The 25,072-nt window shown below is 37.3% G+C and overlaps 3 protein-coding genes and 1 pseudogene across 3 annotated transcripts in view; 1 reads left to right on the top strand and 3 right to left on the bottom strand.

Annotated features, from left to right (window-relative positions):
* The window catches only part of LOC144661647 (lysophosphatidic acid receptor 3-like), a 668,415-nt gene that overhangs the window by 115,415 nt on the left and 527,928 nt on the right, over positions 1-25,072 (top strand). The gene's annotated exons all lie outside the window — the stretch shown is intronic.
* LOC144659161 (adenosine receptor A2a-like) lies at positions 1,093-2,911 on the bottom strand. The gene is made up of 2 exons (XM_078519602.1): positions 2,319-2,911; positions 1,093-1,372 (listed from the first exon to the last, which is right to left on the bottom strand). Exons 1-2 carry the CDS (start codon positions 2,909-2,911, stop codon positions 1,093-1,095), a joined length of 873 nt encoding a protein of 290 aa, XP_078375728.1.
* Positions 5,917-15,989, bottom strand: LOC144659162 (melanocyte-stimulating hormone receptor-like; annotated as a pseudogene).
* Positions 22,549-24,435, bottom strand: LOC144661656 (melanocyte-stimulating hormone receptor-like). Its single transcript, XM_078522464.1, has one exon. It carries the CDS (start codon positions 23,454-23,456, stop codon positions 22,584-22,586), a length of 873 nt encoding a protein of 290 aa, XP_078378590.1. The 5' UTR covers positions 23,457-24,435; the 3' UTR covers positions 22,549-22,583.

Raw genomic sequence — 25,072 nt, forward strand, 5'->3', positions numbered from 1 at the left:
CGGACCTCTCGGGTAACAGAAGTTTACTTCAACCGGGTAAAAAGGTCACGTCTGTCAGTTGTGATTGGTAGAGATTTCGATCCATTTTGTTTTTTTCTGTTTGTCATTGTTCGTTGGCAGTCGTCATAATTATGATTGACGGCAGCGAAAAACGCAATCGTTAGTTGGATTTTGAATTTCAGAGTTCGCATTTTACTAAAAACCGCAATAAAACATCAAGGAGTAGTTTATTATTTTATTTTGAAATTTAGATTTGTTTAGTGATTTTACTGAATATGGGATTGAATTCCAAATTGATACGCCAATTCTTGTAAAAGATTTTTTCATTTTTTCTGTTCTTGAAAATTTTAGATCAAAGCACTAATTTGAGGACAATCTGGTGTTATAGTTATGTATTGTACTGATTTGGGTAAATTGATTAACAAGGTTTATTGAAGCAACTTGTGTGTGGATATCATACATTAAATAACATAGTTTTTATTTATTGAAAACACGCCTTACTTACAATAGTAAGTCTACTTCTTACATATCAAATAACATAGTAACTGGAAAAAATGATATTGGAAGAAAATAAGATTTATTGAATAGGGGAATTACATGTTCTCGGGAACTACGAAACGCAACGCAACGCACACTTTTGTAAGATAAGAAATCTATTTAGATGTGTTTTTGGACAGTAGCCCAGTTTTCCAATACAACACTTTTCGGTTGTACTGTGGATCAACCAGGATTCGAAAATCCTACACTCCTTTTAACTTAATCAATCAAAACGGACACAGGTGGGCCAGTTGCAGTTTACGAAGTTGGTCCTAACAAAATGCAAACAAATAGCTTTTTATTCAAAGCTTCAAATATAACATGGGGTTTATTTCTTAAAAAAGAGACCGCGGAAAAGATAATGACTGAAACTGACAATAAGAAGCTCACACACACAAATGACAAATTTCAAATTCAATATTTGTCAACAAAAAGCCATCGCATGCCCTATTTCGATGATAAACAGAATATTTATAACACCTTGTCGTCGTTTTGCAGGGAAAGGAAGGGCTCTTTTTTTATCGTTGCTGTCTTCATGCAAGTTTTACCAAAATTTCAGGTTATATAATTAACTTTATATTGTTTCGACTGCCTGCAGAGCTTCATTCGTTTAAATGTTTCTCTAAACATGGGAATTCTAAAACTGTAAATGATAGGATTTACGAGAGAATTGGCCAAACGAAAAATGTTGAAAAATTGAAACAGAGGTGGTGAAACACAAGCGGAACAGAGATAATGTGTGCAGTAAACCACGGTACTGGGAAGGCAGCAGAGAAGAGATGCAGTTATGACAACAAACATAGTCCTGGACAATTTTGCGTTTTGTTGCGCCCCAAAAAAACATAATCTACAACTTCCAATAGCACTGGCAACTACAAATTCTAATAACGTGTGACAAAACATTTGTGCCTACTGCACGATCAAATAAGTGATCACTTTTCCTGCAAACAGCTGTCGCGATTGTCATGTAAAATTTTTATATGAACATGCTCTGAATAAAGTACTGAAAAATACTAATTGTTCTATTCACTGGAATGTATTGTTTGTACTTTACTGTTTGTAATACGTTCTCATGACAGTGACGTTTGGAGAATTTTTTCTCAATTAGAAATTTGAGCACTCTTAGCAATAGGTTGTCGGTACTATAAAGCATTCGCGCTTCAAATAAAATCATTAGGTTGTGTTTGCGATTAAACTTTTGTTTCCTTTTGAGGTCCTGCGATTGCATACAAACTAGATATAGTTCTATGAGCATCCTGTCATGAGATTTTCTTTCCGTGTCGGTTGAGAGATTGTCCGAGAATTTTTTGTGTATGTTGATCCGCGTCTTACTACCTTTTGTCTCTTGGCTGCACATCATCTTTGGAACTTTATCCTGCTGAAAGATCACTACATTTTTCTGGGAGGTAGATTGGCTCCGGCTGCCTCTGTCTGACGTCCCTAGGGTGCAACTGAATGTAACCGATGGGCTCTGTTACTCTTGCCAGGAGAGCCGAGGCCTCTTACCAAACACCAGCAGCATGACATGGAATTTCCGTTGTTTGGTAGTCACCCTTTTTTTTATAAGAATACAGTTTTTCCGACCAAGGCTGAATATTATTATTTTTCTGCCGATTTTAGGCTGAACATATTCTTATGAACATTCTTAGTAATAGAAAATACCGTTTGACATTTCCGTTTTAGCAAGTATTGGGTAATCAATTACAAGTGTTTGGTGTCCAGATCTGTATCGTGTTACATTGTGCACATGTACTCAAGCCGTTGCTTTTCGTTGCGCCCCATTTTGTCTGTTATGAGTAGCATCAATGGCAGGAACTCCGCGGTTAAGTCTTGTTCGGATTGCCAGATAAGACACGCACACCGTGATCAAACATAAAACCATGATACAGCCAAGTGCAACTGCAATATGTACGAAATCCAAGATTTTGCGTACACCTAGCAAAGTAAATATTCCTACAAACATTCCAGCCACCCAAGCAAAAGTTATACTGTAAATGTAACCTTTTCTGCTTGCTACTCGATGGCGGAGCGGCCAAATCAATGCATATGCACGTTCCAACGAAATGAGTACAAGGAAAAATACTGAAGCGTAAGTAAACGTAGTTTGAAGGGGAGCAAATATATTGGCATTTCTGGTGCTGTTGATGCTTGGATCTTCAAGATGCCGAGGGATGTGAAAAGTACCTAACGCTATCTGTTCTGCAAATCCAACTAGTAGATCCGCAACGGCCAAGTTTATAAGAAGAAAGGAAGTTCGCTTCAGTCTGTTACGGTGCTTCCAAAACACAAATATGGTGAAAAGGTTGCCAACAATAATGATCAGGGACACAACTACAGCAGCAAATATAATTACAATAGCAGCTGTATTGGACATTACTACTTCTCGTTATCAGCCGTTCCCTTGAAGTGGCTTGGTACTTAACTGAAAATTTTCGACTTTATGGCACGAGTCCTGTTCGGCTGCAAAGTGGAAAGGATTGGTATCGTAGAGATCATCAGTCTTAACGGCCGCACGAAAAGCTGTATTGCATACGTATTTGTAAGTGCCGGCGTTTTCCTAATACAACAGAATCAAATTAAAAAGCTTCACTTTAGATTAAACATGATCTACAATTTCAATAGCATCGGGAGCTGTAAATTCTAATTAACATCTGAAAGGAACATTTGTGCCTACTGCACGAACAAATATGTGATCACTTTTCCTACACATAGCTGTCGCGATTGTCAGGTAAAAAAATTGGTATATGAACGTACTCCAAAAAACAACGACGGTGTTGACAAATAAATGATCTATATACTGCATGCTTTTTTCTACTGTGTTGTTTGTAATAAGTTCTCATGTTAATGACGTTTGGAAATAATTTTTCTCAATTAGTAATTTGAGCAAACTTGGCAATAGGTGTTTAGTCCCATAAGGCATTCGTGCTTCAGCTAAAATCATTTTGAGTTGTGTTTGCGATCATGCAATTTTTGCCTGCAGTGGCAAGTAAACAGGATATAGTTCTCTGATAAAATAATGAAAAATATGTTTGAAATGCCTTTAAAAGACTGTGGGAAAGAGTCAGACGTTTTGGGGATAACTATTTTATCAGTGTTGGTGGATGTCTCAAACACAATCGCTCAAGCGTTTGTCATTGATTTGAACGCTAGGCAGGAAATATTTCTATTGACAGTTCTATGACTATCTTGCGCTGAGAATTTCTTTTCGTGTCGGTTGAGAGATTGTCCGAGGATTTTTTTTGTGCGCGTTTTGATCTGCATCTAACTGCCTTTTGTCTCTTGGCTGCGTTATAACCGAACTTAACATCTAGGAACTCCGTACTGCCGAAAGGCAGATAACCACGTTTTTTTCTGGGAGGTAGATTGGCTCCGGCTGCCTCCCTCATTCTCTGTCTGACGTCCCTAGTGTGCAACTAAATGTAGCCGATGGGCTCTGCTACTCTTGCCAGAAGAGCTGAGGCCTCTTACTAAACACCAGCAGCATGACCTAGAATTTCCGTTGTTTGGTAGTTGGCTTTCATTTAATTTTTCTCGTGGTTTCTGCTCACGCTCTTTTACCTGATCACATTTCAATTTGGTGACGAGTCCCAGTGAGTCAGTGAGTATGATCGCTGTGGGTATGATCAGTGTCCTCTTCTGTAGTGCTCCTTTTCTCATTTTGTTCGAACGTCTTTATATGCTTTCGACTCTTCCCGGAAAGAGCTGGTTCTGTCCTGCTTTCCACATATGCCAGTGTACTAAAGCTAGCAACTATTGATATTATTGTGATCCTATCAGGAACTTTAGATCTCAACTTGAAAAAGTCAGGCTGTTTTTTTCAAGTTCCGCCCTTGTGTCCTGGAAAAAAGCTAAAAATAATAATGGTTGCCCTCTTCCTTCAACAACAATTTACTTCATATGTTCATGTTGATGTACTGGGTGCATCTCATGTACAAGCAAGACCACTTAGCCAATTTTAGTACCTTTAATCAAAAAGCAACTCTCTTTTTCTTTCAATGTTCAACATGACACAACCGTGGGGGAAAGAAAAAAAAATTTGAGTCCCCGACGGGAATCAAACCCATGGCCTTCCATGCTCCTGTCATGTTGAACATTTCATCTCCATTATTTATCACCGAGCTTAAAATTCACCATCTTTATTATTTACTACAAACTTGATGATTTCGACATTGCTGATCCTAGCAGTATGCAGGACGCCTGTCACATATCAACCTAGTAAATGGCCCAGCTCACCACGAGTCTCTCGTAGCTCAGTTGGTTACAGCGCCCAACCGGTATCTGGTAGGCCATAAGTTCGATTCCCGTCGGTGACTCAGATTTTTTCTTTGTCCCATGCTCGTATCTGATCATGTTGAACATTTCATCTTCATTATTTACCACCGAGCTTTAAATTCAGTTACCATCTTTATTATTTACAACTTTCTATAGCATTGCGATATACAAGTTTTAATTAAAACCAGACAAAATGATTGTGCCAGTGGACTGTCAATAAAAATTACTCAACAGAACAGCTATCACGCCTTGACTGGCAATAGAGAAGGTAGAATAAGAACGAAATATATGAAAAAGACCTTAAACTAACATAAATATACAAAACTCCCAATAAATAATAAACATTCGATCCACTAGGTGTCACCTTAAAACTCTTTTTATTGTCATACGTCACATCAAAATTCTTCACACACATAAAGCCCTTTTATTTTTTGTTTAGAAGGCCAGACCTATCGTCAAGAGAAAAAATTACCTTTCCACGCTTTTTGAGCCTAGAGCTCATTTCTTATTAGGAGGTTTTATTTCAAACAGCAAGTGCAACAAGTTTTAAAGCGACAAGCCTTTCGACTACATTAGACTGTTTCAAAACTTACGGAAATTCGCCTTTTTACCAAAGAAACGTGCCGTAGCCGTAACAACCCTACAACAGGGTCGTAATCTGCAGGTATATGGGATCAGGGATCACAGCTTTGGGATCGGGATCATGGACCCGGGTCACAAGTCATGGAATCCGCATCGGCCAATCAGATGGGATTAGAATGGAATCAGAGATCAACTGTTGCCACATTTTGGGGATCAGGAATCAAAATTTAGAGCTAAAATGTGGGATCAGCGATGAAAAAATATACCTGGTTACGACCCTGATACCGTGATTAGGAATTCAGAGTTTCCATACCCCATACCCTACCCTCCTGACTCCCTCCGAAGAACTGTGCACCGGGCTTAAAAAAGACGTCAAAGTGACAAAATTAAAATTCAACATTTGTTCATAAATAAATGATCGTCCTATTTCCGATTGACAAAACAATTACGACAACACCTTAGCTTGTCATCCTCTGAATTTTCCATTACGCTTTCTTCGTGCAAGTTTTGTAAATGTCAAAAATGTCAAGGTATATAATTAACTGCGTATTGGTTTGACTGCTTGCAGATCTTCATTCGTTTAAATGTCTCCCTAAACATGGGGATTCTAAAGCTGTAAATAATAGGATTAACGAGAGAATTGGCCAAACGAAAAAATGTAAAAAAAATTGAAACACAAGCATTGGAACACACCCAGAACAGAGATATTGTGTGCAGTAAACTACGATACTTGGAACCCAAAACAGAAAAGATGCAGTTATCACGACAAACAGAGTCCTGGACAATTTCGCGTTCTGTTGCGGCCCATATTGTCTGTTGTGAGCGACATCGATGGTAGGAACACCGCGGTTGAGTCTTGTTCGGATTGCCAGATAAGACACGCAGACCGTAATCAAACATAAAACCATGATACACCCTAATGCAACTGTCCAATCTACGAAATCCAAAATGTCGTATACAGCTAGCAAAGTTAATGTCCCTATAGTTATTCCAGCTACCCACGCAAAAGATACACTGTAAATGTAAGCCTTAGTGCTTGCTACCCGATGGCGGAGCGGCCAAATCAAACCATATGCACGTTCCAGCGAAATAAGCACCAAGAAAAATACTGACACGAAAGAAAAAGTTGTTTGAAATACAATTAAAATATTACCATAGCTTGTGCTGTTGATGCTTGGATCTTCAATATGCTGACGGATATCAAACGTTCCCAAAACTATTAATTCTGTGAATCCAACAAGAAGATCAGCAACAGTCAAATTTGTAAGAAGAAAGGAAGTTCGCTTCAGTCTGTTACGGTGCTTCCAAAATACGAATATGGCGAAGATGTTGCCAACAATAATGATCAGTTACTCAACTACAGCAACGAATAAGATAACAACGACACCTGTATTGGACATGATAGTCCACGTTACTGAGTTACTGAGCCTTGGTTAACACAGGCTTGACACTAAACTGCAGTTTTATTGTTTTTTAGCAGTGAGTCGAGATGGGCTAGTAAGTGACAAGGTTTTGTATGGTAACCATAATCAGTTGTGACCGCCCGTTTAGCCTGCTGTATTGCATATGTACTAGCTGAGATGGCGCTGTTTTATTGCAACAGGATCAAACAAAGACCACACGCACAAAAAAAACATACAATCTACAACTTCCAATAGTATTGTCAGCTGTAGTTTTTAATTAATATCTGACAAAACGTATGTACCTACTGCACGATCAAATAATGCGATCACGTTTCGTATACATAGCTTTCGCGATTGTCATGTAAAAAATTAACGGTTTATTGAACAAGCTTCAAACATTAAGTTCTAAGAGACAACAATTGTTGAATTCACTACATGCATTTTAATAATAAGATGACATCTGAATAATGCCGGAAGATTTTTCTCATTATAAATTTGGGAAGCTTCGTGGTAGGTGTTCATTCCTTTAAGGTATTCTCACTTCAACTTAAGTCGTGTGATCATGTTACTTTTTCCTTCGCTATAATTATTGTAGCTGACAACATTTCTAACTGATTACTTTACCGATGTAATGTATATGAAATGATTCATATATGAACTGCGAATGTATATGAAAGTGTAAATGATCGTCGCAGTGAAAATCCAATTTTAAGCAATTGGATTAAAGAAGCCTGAAAAAAATTCAGGGCTTCAAAAATATGAACTCACAATTGACCTCCGAATCCCGCTGAAGCCCTGAATTTTTATCAGGCTTCTTTAATCCAATTGCTTAAAATTGGAAATTCACTGCGATGATCATTTATCACTTTGATTACTTTACCGTTAAGCAAACTATAAAAAAGCAAAGTACTGTATGTTTCCAGTCACAGCCGTCACTAACTTGGATCAAATGAGAAAGATTGAAAATAGCTCTGGACGCAAAGTCAAGAAGAGACGTAGACCAGACTGGGTTTAGTGCAGGAAGGTCATGCACTTGGGTTAGCGGGTCACCGTAAGTGGCTGTTTGCTCCTATTTGTTGACTATATATGTATCTGCCGCGGGATAGGGTATGGATTTTACGTCTTATAAGTTGCTTATCAATGTCTAATGTATACTGCTCTGAATGCATTCGAAGCTTTAGTCGTTTCAATGTTTTTTTTTTTTTTTTCTGATCGTGTGATATTTAAAACTGTGTAGATTCGATTGACAAAACATGTAAATATATGAACTGATATTAAATTTTTAATATTTCGATTCGTTGTGTTGTTAACCGGCTGCGTTCTTCCAAGGCCGGGACAGACGAAGTTTAAATGCTATTTACATGTTCCAGTATTTAAGTTCATAAGCAGAATCGAAGTTCGCATCAGTCTGTTACGGTGCTAATCTAAGTATCAGGATTTCGAAGGTTTAACTGTTAATTAAATCGGACAAAAAACGTGTGCCTACTGTGTGAAAAATTAAATCATATAATTGTACTATAAAATTTATTTTAGAAATGTTATGAATAATGAATATTTTGTTTGATTACTAGTCAGGTGGCTTAAGGTCATTTTTAGGTGAAATGTTTACAGAGTGGAAGAAAGCGCCAAAATTGGCACAAAGGTTCTTCTTAGTGTAAGAAACAAATTTAGAAAGGGTGCCACGTGATCCGATCATCCGGGGGGGAATGACACACGATTCAATTTCTGAGTATCTCTATCAGCATGAAAACGAGGCTGGAAAGTCAAAATGACTTCTTTCTGCATTTTTATCAACAACTTGAGTCAAAATATATAAAAACATCACTTATTTCGGTAATCTGGTCAGTTTGCAAAGTTCAAGGATGTTTACAACGTAGTCACGTGACAATCCCATGAGATTTTGCATTAAAACTAGTAGTAATCAGAGATAAGGGGAGTGCGTTCGACCTATAGGTAAAATAGACCCAAGGTAAGCAGGCAGTGGCAAAAAAACCGACATGGTCGGCCTACTTGTAGTATGTCTTATGTCAAAGTTAGTTACTATGCTTCAGTACCGAACCAAACGCGAGGAGGATAAGTGTGAGAAAGATTGTGTGACGAGCCAAAAAAACATAGAGTGAATGAAATATTATGTACACAAAATTTTTTTTTTTTCACTTGACCTGTTATCGTTTGGCACTATCGTTTTCCACAAACTTCTGGAAATAGTTTTACTTCGATTTAAAATGACACAGACTTAATTCACACAGTATTCCACTACACGCATATTACATTCACACAACGATTTCCTCGTCAAACGTCTAGTGTTTCTAGTAATAACTATATATCACAAATTCAAAGAAATGATAAAACAATTTCGATCCGTATTATACCCACTCTCGATGCATTTAATTCTAACAATTTGTAGTTTTGTGCAACATATAATAATTGCAGGAAAATACGCTGGTTTACCCACGAACGAACTCCGTACGAAACTACGCATCGACTAACTCGATTTCCACTCTTTTTATGACGTTCGGTGGCTGAAGACAACTCTGCTACCTTGGATGATAACCTTCTAATGTTCTCCATGACATTTTTGGTAAAATTACAATTTTGTCAACACGTTTTTAACCCTTTTTTCAAGCAAAATAATGTTTCTTTGCTGCGTTTGGGACGCCATCTTGTTTTACATGAAATCGAGGCCATCTGTGGCTACCAGTTTCCCGGCCGAGAATTGCCCCTGCAAAAATCAATCGGGGCGGCCAATCTGGCGTCCATACAACTGCGCGCGCATTAAGGCTCGATTCATTCCGCATAACAGTGCACAGGCATACCAACTCAAAAGACACAGGACGCAAAAACAAAATTAGGCTTGCGCTCTCCTTCGTCGAACGCAATAAGGCTCACAAATAAAATGTTCCTTTTTGTGCTTCTTATTGGAAAATTGAGTTAAAACTTATTGAGACATCATTTATTAGATTGGTTATTATGAAAAGTATTACAGGTGTTTGTGCACGTAACAATCTCATGAGTCTTTGCTTTATTCATGCAAATCGAATTATAACTTCAGTGTAGGCAGGATTGCGAATTTAGGGGTTTCTTTTAGTTTATTCCCATTACTTTTGAAAAAAATTGTTTAAATATAAAGAAAGTTTAAGTTACATAATGTTGGATCGTCTGTAGTAGAGGTGGCGACATACGAGGGCACATGTAGGGGGCTTGTAATAGCGACAAAATCAAAATGTGTACACACGCAAGAAAAAGTAGCGCGGACATGTGAATTTTTGAAAAGTTCAACTCGTCCCAGGGATGAATTTTGCAGGGATGCAATGCCTCCTTTATGTAGATGGCTGTACAGCAAGTCCCTTCAGTAGAATTAATAGGGAGCTTAAGCAATAAAGACTTCGAAGGCAATGCCTATTTAAAAAGAAATGAAGTTTTATTTTAATTATAATTAAAATGAAATTTTACTTTAGGCAAAAAATTTGATTCTATTTTATTGTTTGCTGAATGTTTAAACGAATGCTACAATTATCTAGATCTGTTCAGAGTGTCTATCGGTCCAAGAAGTTCAACTATCTCTAACTGAATCTGTAAAGGAATCGTTTTAAATATAGAAGCATGAAAAATCCAGAAAAATTTGCTATCCTGCATTAGGTAAAACCCCGAGCCAAGTGGCACAAACTTTCCAGAGCTTATCCCAGTTTCTGTAGCATTAAGTGACTAGGCGTATTTCTACCCTCCCCCCCCCCCCCCCCCCTGGATGGGATGCTAGTCCATTGCAGGGTTACCTGGACCAGTAAATTCGCCGAAACCCATTTATACACCTGGGTGCAGAGAAGCACTTTGAGAGTAAAGGGTCTTGCCTAAGAACACAACAAGGTGACCCCGGCCAGGGCTCGAATCTGGACCGTTCCATCCGAAGTCCAGCGCGTTAACCATTTATATTAGGCCGCCGGGCCTCCCACTCATCCTGCATTAACCATCTCCAAAACAGGCAGAATGCTCGCTTCAAGTTGTTGTTTCGCAGAGGGTAGCTGAAGCTACTGCATGATTTATCCTTTACTTGGTGACGTTTTCAATGTTGTTAGCGTGCGTTTCTGGCAACTGTGTAAGTTTTGCGAAAGGTTCGAGACGGCTAAATGCGCACCCAAAACCTACACAGGCGCCTGCTACGCAAGCCTTTTTATGTCGCCCCTAAGTCTTCTGGTTGATTTTAAAAGACGACTTATTGTAGGTGATGTGCCATGCCCAGATTAAATTCACACTAGGAATTTTAACTGCAACATTCCTTTGGAACACATCACCGCTATATTTTTTAAGTGAGTACATATTGACTAATGTTCTTGCTGCTATATTTCTAGTGATCAGTACATGGTCTTGTCCCCGCAACATTTTCTGGCCCTCGTTTCTCGGAAGCTCACGTCAAGAGAGAGCTCCAGTCATGCATGTCAGAGCTCTTATTTGGAGCTCTTACCAATTTCTGATCTGACTTTTCACGAATCAGTTGTAGAACGAATCTACTGGAGCTGCATTGAACCGGCCGCTAATGTTCAAATTATGTGAAACAAATCCACCCAAAGCCCATAGTATTAATTTCATCTGATACGGATACAGTAGCAGGTACAAAATGCCATCCCTATCAATGCATTTAAAGAGCATAAATCTTGAAGATGGGCCTTTAGCAAATTGTCTGTTTGCGAGATGTTTTTTCCTTGATGAAATAAAATCAGATCTCAACACAAAATCAGACTCCATCTGCGGAGAAGTCTTTGTTTGAAGCTTACTTTTCATTATTACATGTATTGCCACCTACAGTTGGTCTATAAATTCCGAATTTACCACGTATTAAACCTGAAAACGTATCTATAACGTTTAGAAGCTGTTTTTTGTGTCACATTTTGAACTGCGACTGAACAGGAAGTGGGTAATCATTGCTTATTGTTTTCATCTAAAAAACCTCTAAATTTTGAAGATGTTAATTGACCCACAGACTCCTGGAGTTTTTCGAAAAAAAAAGCGCGTTTTAAGACATTTTTGGCATTTTCTAGTCAGTGAACTAAATAGATTCAAGCTGCTCAAAACTTATATCTAACACGAAAACAACCATCGCTTAATTACCAGAAGCAACGCATTTTATTGCATTTTAACTTGGGTATGCGCACAAATGCAAAGGTGACTATCTCTTTCTCGACTTTCCGTCTCATTTTTTCCGCTTTTTCTTTCTGCTCCTTCCGAAGGTTTTATGCCATAGTTGTGCCTTGGCTTTCTTATCACTTCAAGAATTTCCGAGAAAAGGTCAACGAGACGAGAAATCCGTACCACGAAATAGCCAAGAATGCAAGAGGGAAATTTACCTCTGAGTTTTTCTCTCAAATTTCCAAGGGTTTTGTACGGATTTCAAGCTGAATTAATCCAATATATCTGTCCAGGGCGGCTTCTGTCCAGGGCGTTTTAGATGTCAATGTGTTAAGATGACCAGGATATCGAGGACCCTTTTGAATTGTGCAACGGTAAGGTAAGACCCGTTAGCCCCTTTTCTACGTTGACGACTTCATAGTCTACTATATCAATTCATACCAATGCTTAGAGCGGGTTTTGGAATGTGTGGGGAAACGCGGAGGAAAATGGTTTTATTTATTGAAAGTCAAAATTGTGAATCCCACATGCACTGTAGATGATACACGTCATGTGCAAGAAAGCAAAGACTTGTGGGACTGTCACATGACTTTAGTTACAGCAAACACCTTAAGTGCTTTTTAAAATACCTAAACTATCTAATAAGTGATGTTCTGGTTCGTTTTGACTCAATTTGCCAATGAGAAGCATGAAGAGGTACGTTTGATTTGTCAGTCTCATTTTCATGCAAAGACTCATGGGATTGTCACTTGACTTTATTGTAAACATCGTTGAACTTTGCAAACTGACGAGATTAGCTAATAAGTGATGTTATGTTATCTGTTTTCACTCAAGTTGCCAATGAGAAACAAAGATATGGGTCGTTTGACTTTCCAACCTCGATTTTATGGTAATAGAGATACCCAGAAATTGAAAATGCCTGTCATTCCCCCCCGGATAACCGGATCACGTGGCACCCCTTCTGAATTTGTTTGGTATACCGAAAAGATCATGTGTGCCAAATTTGGTGCTTTCTTCCAGTCTGTAAATATTTCACCCTTAAGCCACCTGACTATATATGAACTGTCTGCTATAAGATGAATTCTATTTTAAATTCGGGAATCTGCTTCCTCTTGGGCCCCGTCGTAATTTGTTGTATTAAATAATCTATTTAACATTCTTAGTTTAGTTTTAACTTTCTGACGTCTACAATCTTGCCTAAATTTTGTAATTTAACTCATCATTTTATGGTAAGCAAGCTATTAATATAAGAAAGATCTCTTGCATAGTTTGCGAGCAAGACAGGAATAGAGACAGAATTACATTATCAAAGGAGTTAATCAAGAATTTTTTGCCATTTGTTTACAATGGGGATGTTCATACTTTATTTACATTAAAAGTTTTGAGTGTTAGAAAAACGTTTCCTAACCTGCACGAAGACGCCATTTGTTTGTTTGTTTTTTTTAAATATTATTATTTGCTGGAACCTTCTTGTAGTAGTTTAATAAAAACTTGTTCCTATATGAATCTTCCTGAAGTTAGAAGATTATTAATTCACAATGCAGCCCTTGATATCGAACATGTGAAGACGCCTGTCAATTTACTTACTGCAAACAAGCATGATTAAAATATAGTTTATCCATCTCAGTGAATTTTCAATATTGTGAACATGGTCACCGCTAAAGTCAGGTAATAATATCACATTCAATATAGCAAAATACTACAGTTGTTACAACATTAGAATTGTGCTTCTGTAACAAATGATAAAAAAAATCAAGCTATATACATGTAGTTCACTCTATAGTGTTTTGACTTCTTTCTAAGCTTCATACGTTTCAGTGTTTCACTGAACACGAGAATTCTAAGACTGTAAATGATTGGGTTAACAAGAGAATTGGCCACATGTAACATCGCTGAAATATTAAGCAGCAGAGTAGGAACACATCTGGAACACAAAAAATGAATGCAGTAAACGACAGTACCGGGAAGCCAGAAAACAAGAGACGCAGCTATCACAAGAAACAAAGTCCTGGAAAGTTTCTTGCTTTGATTATGGACAGTTTCGTTGTAATGAGTCGCGCCAATGGGAGAAACTCTACATTTCAGCTTTGTTCGCCGGGATTGCCAGATAAGACACGCAGATCACTGTAAAAGCAAAAATGATGATGGCGCAAAAAGCGACTATCCAATGTGTCAAATTTAGGATATTGTATGCAGCTTGCAAAGAAGAAGCCGCCCACACACAAAATACACTGTAAATGTAGCCTTTCGTGCTTGATACTCGATGGCGGAGCGGCCAAATCAAAGCATATGCTCGTTCCAGAGAAATGAGTACGAGGTAAAATACTGATGCAAAAGAAAAGGTTTGTTGAAATGTAAAGGAAATATGTCCATAACTAGTGCTGTTCTCGCTTGGTTCTTGAAGCTGCCGAGGAAATTTATACGTTGCAATCACTATGGTTTCTGTGAATCCAACTAGTAGATCTGCAACAGCTAAGTTTATAAGAAGAAAGAATGTTCGCCTCAGTTTTTACGGTGCTTCCAAAACACGAGTATTGTGAAAAGATTGCCTATGATAATCATAAAAGACTCGAATAGAGCAGCAAATATGTATTGGACATAACTTTTTCGCGTTTTCAGCCGTTTCCTTGAAGCGGCCTGAGAAGGAAAGTATGGTCTACAACGTCCAATAGCATCACAATCTTCAATTTCTAATTAGTTTTTGACAAAACTAAACTGAAATTACCGAAGTTTATCTAATTCTTTTATCGCTTCGACGAAAGAACTTTCTGAAGCACATTGACAAATAACCTTCGAATTTCAGGAGTACTCCTATCATTTTCACCAATCTTTAATTAAACTGCCAGAAATGAGCTTCCACTAAATGACAAAAAAATGTCAAATAGCGTCTTCATGCAGATGAATTAAGTTTTTAGGAAGTTTATATATATGTTTTTTAGATTCGACGCTTTTAATAACAAGATCAAATAAAGAATTTAAAATATAAATATAATCTACAACTTGATCCAGTGGCATTCCGAGATACATTATTTAATTACATCCAGACAAAATATTTGTGCCAGTGCCCTTTCACTAAAATTACTGTCCAGAACAGCTATCACGCCTTGACTGACATTTGAAACAGTGGAATAAGAACGCAATATATGAAATGGATATGAACCTACGGTTACTGTAAAGTACTCGCAAAAAATAATTTATTTTCGTTTCACCATATATATTACTTCTACTATGGTGTCACCTTAATGGCTTTTTTATTGTCATATGTCACATCAAGTTTGTTCACATGCATAATAAAGGCTTTCATTTTTCACAAAGTAGGCGCAAACCTTTGTAAAAAGATTAAATTAAAATTCGTTTTTGACTCCTGCTCGCGATTTAAGGGAAAAGGACAGGTGGAAGCGAAGATCGGTGTTTTCATTTTCACGGATATTTACCGAGTCACCAAAACTAGCACAGTGGAAAAATAGCTGTGACCGTTTCAGTAAGCTCAATAACATCAGGAACATTATTCGCGATGCCCAATATAACTGCTATTGTAATTCTCTGTGTTATTGTGATTGAATCTTTACTGGTTTTTAGTGGCAACATCTTCACCATATTCGTGTTCTGGAAGCACCGTTACAGACTGAAGCGAACCTCCTTTCTTCTTATTAACTTGGCTGTTGCTGATCTACTTGTTGGATTAATCCAACCGACGGTAATTGGAACGATCGCAATTCCAGAGCATATCGGTTCCGTTACCATTAGTTACGGACACATTTCAACCGCATTTTTAACAACGTTTTACTTTGCGTCACTTTTTTTACTTGCAGTCATTTCTATAGAACGTGTATATGCTCTGATTTGGCCACTCCGCCATCGAGTAGCAAGCACCAAAGGCTATATCTATTTTGTGATGTTTGTTTGGATATGTGGAACATCGGCAGGTACATTGTCTTTGCTGGCTGTCTACGGCATATTGAATATCGTTCATTGGCATGTTACTCTCTGCTCTCTCGTCATTTTAGCTCTACTGATAATCAGCGGGTCTTACCTGGCAATCCGAAGAAGACTTAATACCAGAATTCCTGCCATCGATACGGCTCACAAGAGACAAAATGAGCTGCAACAGAGCCAGAAACTTTCCAGAACTCTTTTTATTGTAATAGCTGCGTCACTTATCTGTTGGCTTCCGAGTACTGTGGGGTACTTCATTGATTATCTTTGTACCAAATGTGTTTCTTTACCTCTGCGTTACAGTTTTACCGTGTTCCATTTAGCCAATTCTTTAATCAATCCTATGATTTACTGTTTTAGAATTCCTTTTTTCAGAGAAGCTTTGAAACAGATGAAGCTCCATAAGCACTCAAAACGATACAAAGTCACTCATATAACTTGAAGACCTATTTAGTGGCAACAAAAAGAGAAGGCTTTTATGTCTTTGCTAACTGAGATGAAGCCGTATATAATTCCGTTATTGTCGCAACTTACTGTTTTGTAAATATTAGGAACGCACATGTGTATCAGCTAATATCTTGAGCCACTTCTTCGACCACAAGAGATTTAGGAAATTAAACATGATAAAGTTTCAGGCAAAAGTGAGGTTTCAAGACAACTCAATACAATGTAAAAACATGGATGAGGAAAACACAAAGGCCTGCGGAACATTTTATTCGTACGGAAGATCCCACTGTATATACAAACTTCAATATGCCCTAACCAAGATCGCTAGGCTTGTCCTCTTGACTTTCCAGGTAAGCTGAACAGAGGACCTCAAAGTAATGCAAGGAAGAAAAGATCTTGGACATGAAATAGCAATGGAAACTCAAACTGATCATCTTTTATTTTTTAAGAAACCTACAGAACTTTTTTGCCTAACATACGGAGAAAAATAATTTTTGTTATAAAAGCGGCAATTCTAATGAAGTGACAACTGTACGATTTTGTTATTTGTGTCATTTAATTTCATCTTACCCTGCACTAAATGTGTTATTAACACGCTTTTAGCGGTGCATGGTCACGCCATATTTTAATTCCGCTCAAACGGGTAAACTATATTTTCATCGCGCGTGTTTGCTCTGTGACTCGTCAGGCGTCTGAACCTGGCCGCGTTTTAATGACTACGTTGACAGTCTATAAAGTGTAGACGTATTCCTTGATAAAACTAAGTAAAACGTTCTCTGGTAAAAATATTAAAAACTATGAGCTTTCGGCAGCCAGTATGCTGTCTTCAACGGATAAGAATGTGACAAAATAAGACGTTAAAAATTTGAATGAATTTAAAACTTTGAACGGATCCTCGATATTTTTAAGTATTTCTTGAATTCTGACGACGTTAATTAAACTGCTAGAAAGGGTAAAAAATGAGGTTCCGGCAAATGAAAAATTATATGAAAAAAATACTTGTTCATGCAGGTTTGGAGACACTTTTTCTGGCCTTGTAATAAAAATTTAATTTTGAACTTATTAAAACATCGGACATATGCATTGGAACAAGACAATTAATTCTTGATTTGAACCTTTGAAAAAGAAGTTTATGTCAATATCCCCTATTATGCTCTCGAGACATATAGTGGATAATACATGGTTGCGCGGAGATATGAAATTTATCTTCGAGTGTTCAACCATAGTTAGCTATGGTTCAACTCGATAGCTAGAGATATCGGATTTGAACACGATTTTAATATTTTACTTTAACATTTTAATATTTTTAGACTTTGGTCTAATGCCTCGGAAATGAAATTATATGATTGTACTATAAAATTAATTTCAGAAATGTAATTTAAATAATAAATAGCTGGGTTGACTGACAATGTATACATTGTCTACTACAAGATGCAGTTTATTTCAGATTTGGGAACCTGTATTCTCTTGGGCCCCTGTCGGGTGAATTGTATAGAACATTCTTAGTTAAGTTTTAAATTTTCTGACGTTTACGATCTTGCCTAATTTTTTTCTTTAGCTCACCACCTTATGGTTGAACTTGATATTGATATGGCATGCATTGCGATCAAGACAGGAAGGGAAACAGAAATACATCAATAAAGAATTTATTGTCATTTGTTTACAAGTTTACAACAAAGATGTTCAAACACTGTTAAGATTAAAAGTTGAGTGCTAGAAAAACGTTTCCTAACCTGCACAAAGACTTTTAGCAGTTTAATTAAAATTTGTTCATATCGGAATACACCTTATGAGGTAAAAGATAATTAAGACGGATTGCGCTGAAATTGCGAGCAATAATTGCAAAAATTAAGTACCAAAAATCTGCTCATAGCACGGCAACATTTTGCATACTATTTAAAAGATCTTACCGAAATTCATTTGTCCTAGTGACCCCGTATTTAAATTCTAAAGCATTGTCGAGAAAATTAAAGTCAATCCTCGTAAAAATATTCGAGACGCGCGTCATTTTGTTTTGAAATAATGTGAACGCCCGTTTCAACTGAAATATCGATAATTTCAAATCCATTTTTCTCTCGCGGGGTCAGCTTGCGTGCTAAAGTTTTGGTTGTTTTTTGTTAGCTGTACTTAAAGTGTTGCTATACTATGAGGTCTATTTGGTAACTTAATTTTTGCTTGTATTGCTCGATTATTGGGCGAAAACCATCATAATAAAGTTCCCCTTACAATTCACTCACTACAACAAAGCATGGTTAAAATATAGTTTTTCTATCTCAGTGAATTTTCAATGTGGTATGAACATGATCAAGTCGTGCACATTCAGATTACACACGCATTCAACACATCTAATATAGCATAGGCAAAAATTATATTCATGATCCAAATAACAAAATTCTACAGTTGTGACAAAATTAGACTTTTACCTTCTTAACAAAATGTTAAAAATATCAAGATATATAGGTAACTCTATATTGTTTTGACTGCTTTCTAAACTTCATACGTTTCAGTGTTTCATTGAACATGGGAATTCTAAAACTGTAAATGATTGGGTTAACAAGAGAATTGGCCACATGTAACATTGATGAAATATTAAGCAGTAGAGTAGGAACACATCTGGAACACAGAAAGTGAATGCAGTAAACGACAGTACTGGGGACCCAGAAGACAAGAGACGCAGCTATCACAAGAAACAAAGTCCTGGAAAGTTTTTTGCTTTGATAATGAACAGTTTCTTTGTAATGAGCCGCGCCAATGGGAGGAACTTTGCATTTCAGCTTTGTTCGGATTGCCAGATAAGACAAGCAGATCACTGCCAAAGCAAAAATGATGATAGCACAAAAAGCAACTATCCAATGTGTCAAATTTAGGATATTGTATGCAGCTAGCAAAGAACATCCACCTACTGATATTCCAGCCAGCCACACACAAAAGACGCTGTAAATGTAACCTTTGGTGCTTGCTACTCGATGGCGGAACGGCCAAATCAAAGCATATGTACGTTCCAGCGAAATAAGCACGAGACAAAATACTGACGCGAAGGAAAAGGTTTGTTGAAATGAGAAGGAAATATGTCCATAACTAGTGCTGTTGTTGCTTGATTCTTGAAGCTGCCGAGGAAATTTATACGTTCCAATGACTATGGCTTCTGTGAATCCAACAAGTAGATCTGCAACAGCTAAGTTTATAAGAAGAAAGAATATTCGCTTCAGTTTTTTACGGTGCTTCCAAAACACGAGTATGGTGAAAAGATTGCCAATGATAATCATCAAAGACTCGAATATAGCAGCATATATGATTACAATACCAGCTGTATTGGACATTACTTCTTCGCAATTTCAGCCGTTTCCTTGGAGCGGCCTGGTATTAAACTGTTGATTTTTCTGATGTTTTGCGATGAGTCAAGTTCGGCTTCCAAGTGGAATGGAATTTTATCAAGCTATCGCCAGTCGTGGCCGCCCCACGGCCTGCTGTATTTCATATGTGTTTCGAACTGGTGTTGTATTAAGACAATGGATAAAAAAATTCACATGAGCATGAAAATATGGTCTACAACTTCCAATGGCATTACAATCTTCAATTTCTTTTTAGCTTCTGGCAGAACTAAACTGCTGTTTTCTTCTCTTTTCGCAGTGAGACGAGTTGTGCAACAAAGTGGCAAGCATTGCAATCGTAACCGTAATCAGTTGTGACCGCCCGTTTAGCCTGCTGTATTGCCTGTGTACTTGTTGAGATAGCACTGTTTCATTACAACGGGATCAAATATTAACGTCACAATAGAAAAAAAACGTGCAATCGACGACGTTCAATAGAATTGTGAGCTCAAATTTTTAATCAACATCTGACAAAACGTATGTTCCTACTGCACGATCAAATACTGTGATCATTTTTCCTACACACGGCTGTCGCGATTGTCATGCTAAAATTTGTATATTAAACATACTTTAAACATAAAGTGCAGACAAATAACAAATGCTTAATTTACTATATGTATTGTTTCTAACAAGATGACATCTTATTGAAGTTCAGTTCCTTTCAAATTGACTTTCAAGGTTTATAGTTAACTCTATATTGTTTTGTCTGCCTTCGCATCTTAAAACGTTTAATCGCTTCTCTGAACATAGAAATTCTAAAACTGTAAATGATGGGATTAACGATAGAATTCGCCAAACGAAAGATGTTAAAGACATGACCTGCTGTTAAAGTAAAACATTCGGAACAAAGATAATGAATAACGTAAAGTAACGAACTTGGAAACCAACAGACAAGAGACACACCTATCACAATAAACAGAGTCCTGGAGAGTTTGGTATTCTGTTCTGGTCTATTTTGTCTGTTATGAGCTGCATCGATGGCAGCAGCTCTGTAGTTAAGTTTTTTACGGATTGCCACGTAAGACACGCAGATCACGATTAAACATAAAAAGACCACAGCACAGGCTCCAACCATAAAGTGTGAGGAATCCAAGACGCCTTGAACAGCAAGGAAATTCAGTATACCTGTAGATATTCCAGCGAACCACACGAATATCGTACTGTAAATGTAACCTTTGATGCTTGCTACTCGATGGCGGAGCGGCCAAATCAAAGCATATGCACATTCCAGAGAAATAAGAACGAGGAAAAATACTGACGCAAAAGAAAAAATCGGCGGTGGAAATATGTCCATTTCCAATGTTGCCTTCTTCAAGCTGCTGTGGAAGTTTATATGTTCCAGTCGCTATCGTTTCGGTCACTCCAACAAGTAAATCAGCAACAGCTAAATTTATAAGCAGAACAGAAGTTCGCTTTAGTCTTTCACGGTTCTTCCAAAACGCGAATATGGTAAAGATGTTGCCAACAATAATGATCAGAGACTCAAATACACCAGCACATAGAATTACAATTAAAGCTGTATTGGACATCATATGTTTCGTCTCTCAGCCGTTCCTTTGAACTGGCCTGGCACTAAACCTTCGGTTCTGTTCTTTCGCAGTGAGTCGAGTTCGCCTAGCAAGCGGCAAGGATTGCTATCGCGGCCATAATCAGTTGTGACCGGCCGCTCGCCCTGCTGTATTTAAGATGTATTTGTTAGAGCCGATGCTGTTTTAAAACGACAGGATCAAAAATTGTAATCTACAGCTTTCAATAGCATTCGATTGGTCAGTTTTAATTAAAATTTGATTAAGCATCATGTGCCTACTGTACAATTAATTTAATTACTTTTCACTCGCGCAGCTATTGCAATTGTCATTTAGATCACTTTAATATAAATATATATGAACAAACTCAAAAACTCAAAACAACAAATGAAGTATTTTCTTTTCACTGTATGTACTGTTACAAATGAGATGTGGTTGTCATCTGCTTGAATAGGACTCTTTTTTAAATAACGTTTTGGGAATTTTATTTCTAACGGTTTCCTACCTTTAATTAGTTGTTTCACTTATTTTATTTTTCAGTGTCTTAGAAAAATTATAGCATTATATTAGTTTTAGCTAATTTTTTAATAGAGAAATGTAAGCGCATTGAGTTTTTTTAAATGCGCCCAAAAAACCTTATTATTATTATTATTATTATTATTATTATTATTATTAAACAGTTTTGAATTTCAGAAATTCTCCAAAATTGCTTAAAAATATGGAGAAAGAATATACGGATGCAAAAACACTTTAAAAAATAGAAAACAAGATATTTTTGTAAAAAAAAAACTTTTAAAACATGGTTTACATAGAAACACCAACGTACTGAGCCAGACAGTTTACGCCAAAATATTCTATATTCTATATTGGCCAGTATCGAGTGAATACTGTTTATAAATAAAACAAGAAGCTCTTAGAGCTTCAAACCAGGCTGGTCAGGTGACCACCCTTCTTCTGGATGGCAAGAGGTGGCAGTGTGTTTTGATTAATGCTGTTGTAAATCTTTTAGTACGTGTTAAAACCATCGAATTAGCGAAAAAAAACTGGATTCAAGCCAGGCACGTCAGGCATGTGAGAATTTAAATATTCCTCATTTGCCTTAAAATGAAAACTCAGCCACTAGTAAGCGTCTGTGTTTCCTAGTCTCTCTTGTGCCAGTAGCATTGTTGAGCCTATTCAACACACCAAAATGTTTTGCATCTCTTTTGGTATTATGGAAATGTTAAAAAAGCGACTGGCAATCAAATAATAAATAAACACCGAGTGCCACATTTCAGTGTTGAGTAATATGTTGTTAAATATGTAAATTTCGGCCAAATCCCCACAAAATGTAAACATACACATCATTACTTTATTCACAAAATGACGTGAAAATTTAGAATTGTCCTTTAAGTCCTATAATTAACGCTATATCGTTTTGACTGCCTTAGGAGTTTAAGCTGTATTAAAGTTTTTCTGAACATGGAAATTCTGAAACTGTAAATGATTGGATTAACAATAGAATTCACCAAACGAAGCATATTAAAGACATGAACTACTATTAAAGTACAACATTCGAAACAAAGATAATGAATAACGTAAGATACCATACTAGGAAGCCAACAGACAAGAGACGCGCCTATCACAATAAACAGAGTCCTAGAAAGTTTTGCATTCTGTTCTGGTCCATTTTGCCTGTTATGAGCCGCATCAATGGCGGGAACTCTGTGGCTAAGTCTACTTCGAATTGCCAGGTAAGACACGCAGATCACGATTAAACATAAAATGATTATAACACAGGCTGCAACTGTCCAGTGTGCGTAATCCAAGACGCCGTATACAGCAAGTAAAGACAATATACCTGCAGAAATGGCAGCCATCCACGAAAAAATGACACCATAAATGTAACCTTTGGTGCTTGCCACTCGATGGCGGAGCGGCCAAATCAAAGCATACGCACGTTCCAATGAAATCAGCACAAGGAAAAATACTGATGGGAAAGAAAAAGTTGTTTGAAATATGATGGAAATATGTCCATCACTAGTACTATTGATGCTTGGTTCTTTAAGCTCTTGAGGAATTGTATAAGTTCCAATCACAATTGGTTCTGTGAATCCAACCAGTAGATCCGCAACAGCCAAGTTTATAAGAAGAAAGGAAGTTCGCTTCAGTCTGTTACGGTGCTTCAAAAACACGAATATAGTGAAGATGTTGCCAGCAATAATGATCAAGGACTCAAATATAGCAGCACCTATAAAGGCAAAAACATCTGTATTGGACATGATTGTCCTTTGAACCGGTCTCGGACTCAAACTGAGGTGATTATGGCAACGATTGCTATCGAATCTTCATCACTTGCGACTGGCCGCTCTGCTCACTACACTGCAGATGTAATTGCTAAATACAAGAGGATACAAAAAACACCTAACGTCAAAACAAAAATATAATCTACAACTCTCAATAGCATTTTTAATTAATTTTTGGAGGAACACTTTTAAAAACCATTTTAGGCTCAGCTTTTAAATTAATTTCTGAGAAAACACCTCTGCCTATTGTAATATAAATTTAATCTCTTTCCGGGAAGCTTTTGCGTGCAATAGCACATTTGCACGATGTCGTCATTTGACTACAAATACCAGAATTCATTTCGCCTTTCCTTTGTTATTTAAATTTTGAATTCCCAGTGGGGTTTGAAAAACAATTGCTCTAATTAGAATGACTAAAAGACAAAGCGGAGGATTCTGGTAGTTGTAGTCAAGTGACGCCATCATGCAAATCGCCTATTGTCGTTTAAATCAATTGATATAATAGCTTATAATAACAGACTCAACACACACTTACAAAGAAATTCAATTATTTCTTTTCACCACATGCATTATTTCCCCCGCACTTTTGCCTCTGGGCAAAAACCCGAGGAGGCATCATTATGGTCCTCGCGTATATAGAGTATATATATATATTGTATACCAGACAAAATCTCGACTTGGCCAAAGTGCGACCGCAAGTAGTATCGGTAGGTGTGATAAAATGCCCGCAAGTAGTATCGGTAGGTGTGATAAATTTCCCTGTACGGTGATTGGTCAATGATGACGCACGCAAACGATGATTGGTTGATGATGACAAACCAAAGTGTGAGCACAAGTCAACAAACGCCGCTAGCAAACGTTGACTAAAGTTGGCTATTAAAAGTTCAAGCAAGCAAACCGTGTACGATCTCCTACCGGTATACGTTGGATCAACTGAGTGATCTAATCGGTTTGACACATAGAAAACTGAAATTGAAAAAGCAGAGACCGATACAACGTAGAATGAGAGAATTAGTCTTGTACTATATTTCGGCTGGCCAAACCAGCCTTCTTCAGGTACAATAAAGCTTACATTGGCTATGTTTTATTCAAGGCCTATTCTGACCTATTCATTTCACAATGTCTAAAATCCGAAAGCAATGCAATTATTGAAAAGAGTTCGCGATAATAAACGCACAGAGAGGTTAGAAAATCCACATTTTTACTTCTGAGTGGTGCTGTCATAACATTTCTAGGAACACGTACGAACATATCTAGCCATATCTTCAAATTTGTCTGCGATTTACGATAAGCAAGCCTTAGTTTTCTCAAGCGCAAACTACTTGAACGGAGACAAGCCTTGATCAGTCTATCTTTGGACGAGATTGACGATATTAGATTTAAAAGAAATTCAAAAGAGAACTCGAGATAATTATTTAAGACTCGCGAAACCGGAAACCAGAAGCGAATGACTTTGCGTTTGCATTGACAAAGCGGGTGAGAAAATCTTTCGATTGATCGTTGTCATGAAGCGTGATTTACGATAAGATAGCCTCTGTCCAACTGACCGTGATTTACCAGATACAAACTACTTGAATGGAAAAAAAAGTCTT

This window comes from Oculina patagonica, chromosome 7 (genome assembly GCF_052425735.1).
Source record: "Oculina patagonica isolate OP01 chromosome 7, crgOcupat, whole genome shotgun sequence".
Classification (NCBI taxonomy): domain Eukaryota; kingdom Metazoa; phylum Cnidaria; class Anthozoa; order Scleractinia; family Oculinidae; genus Oculina; species Oculina patagonica.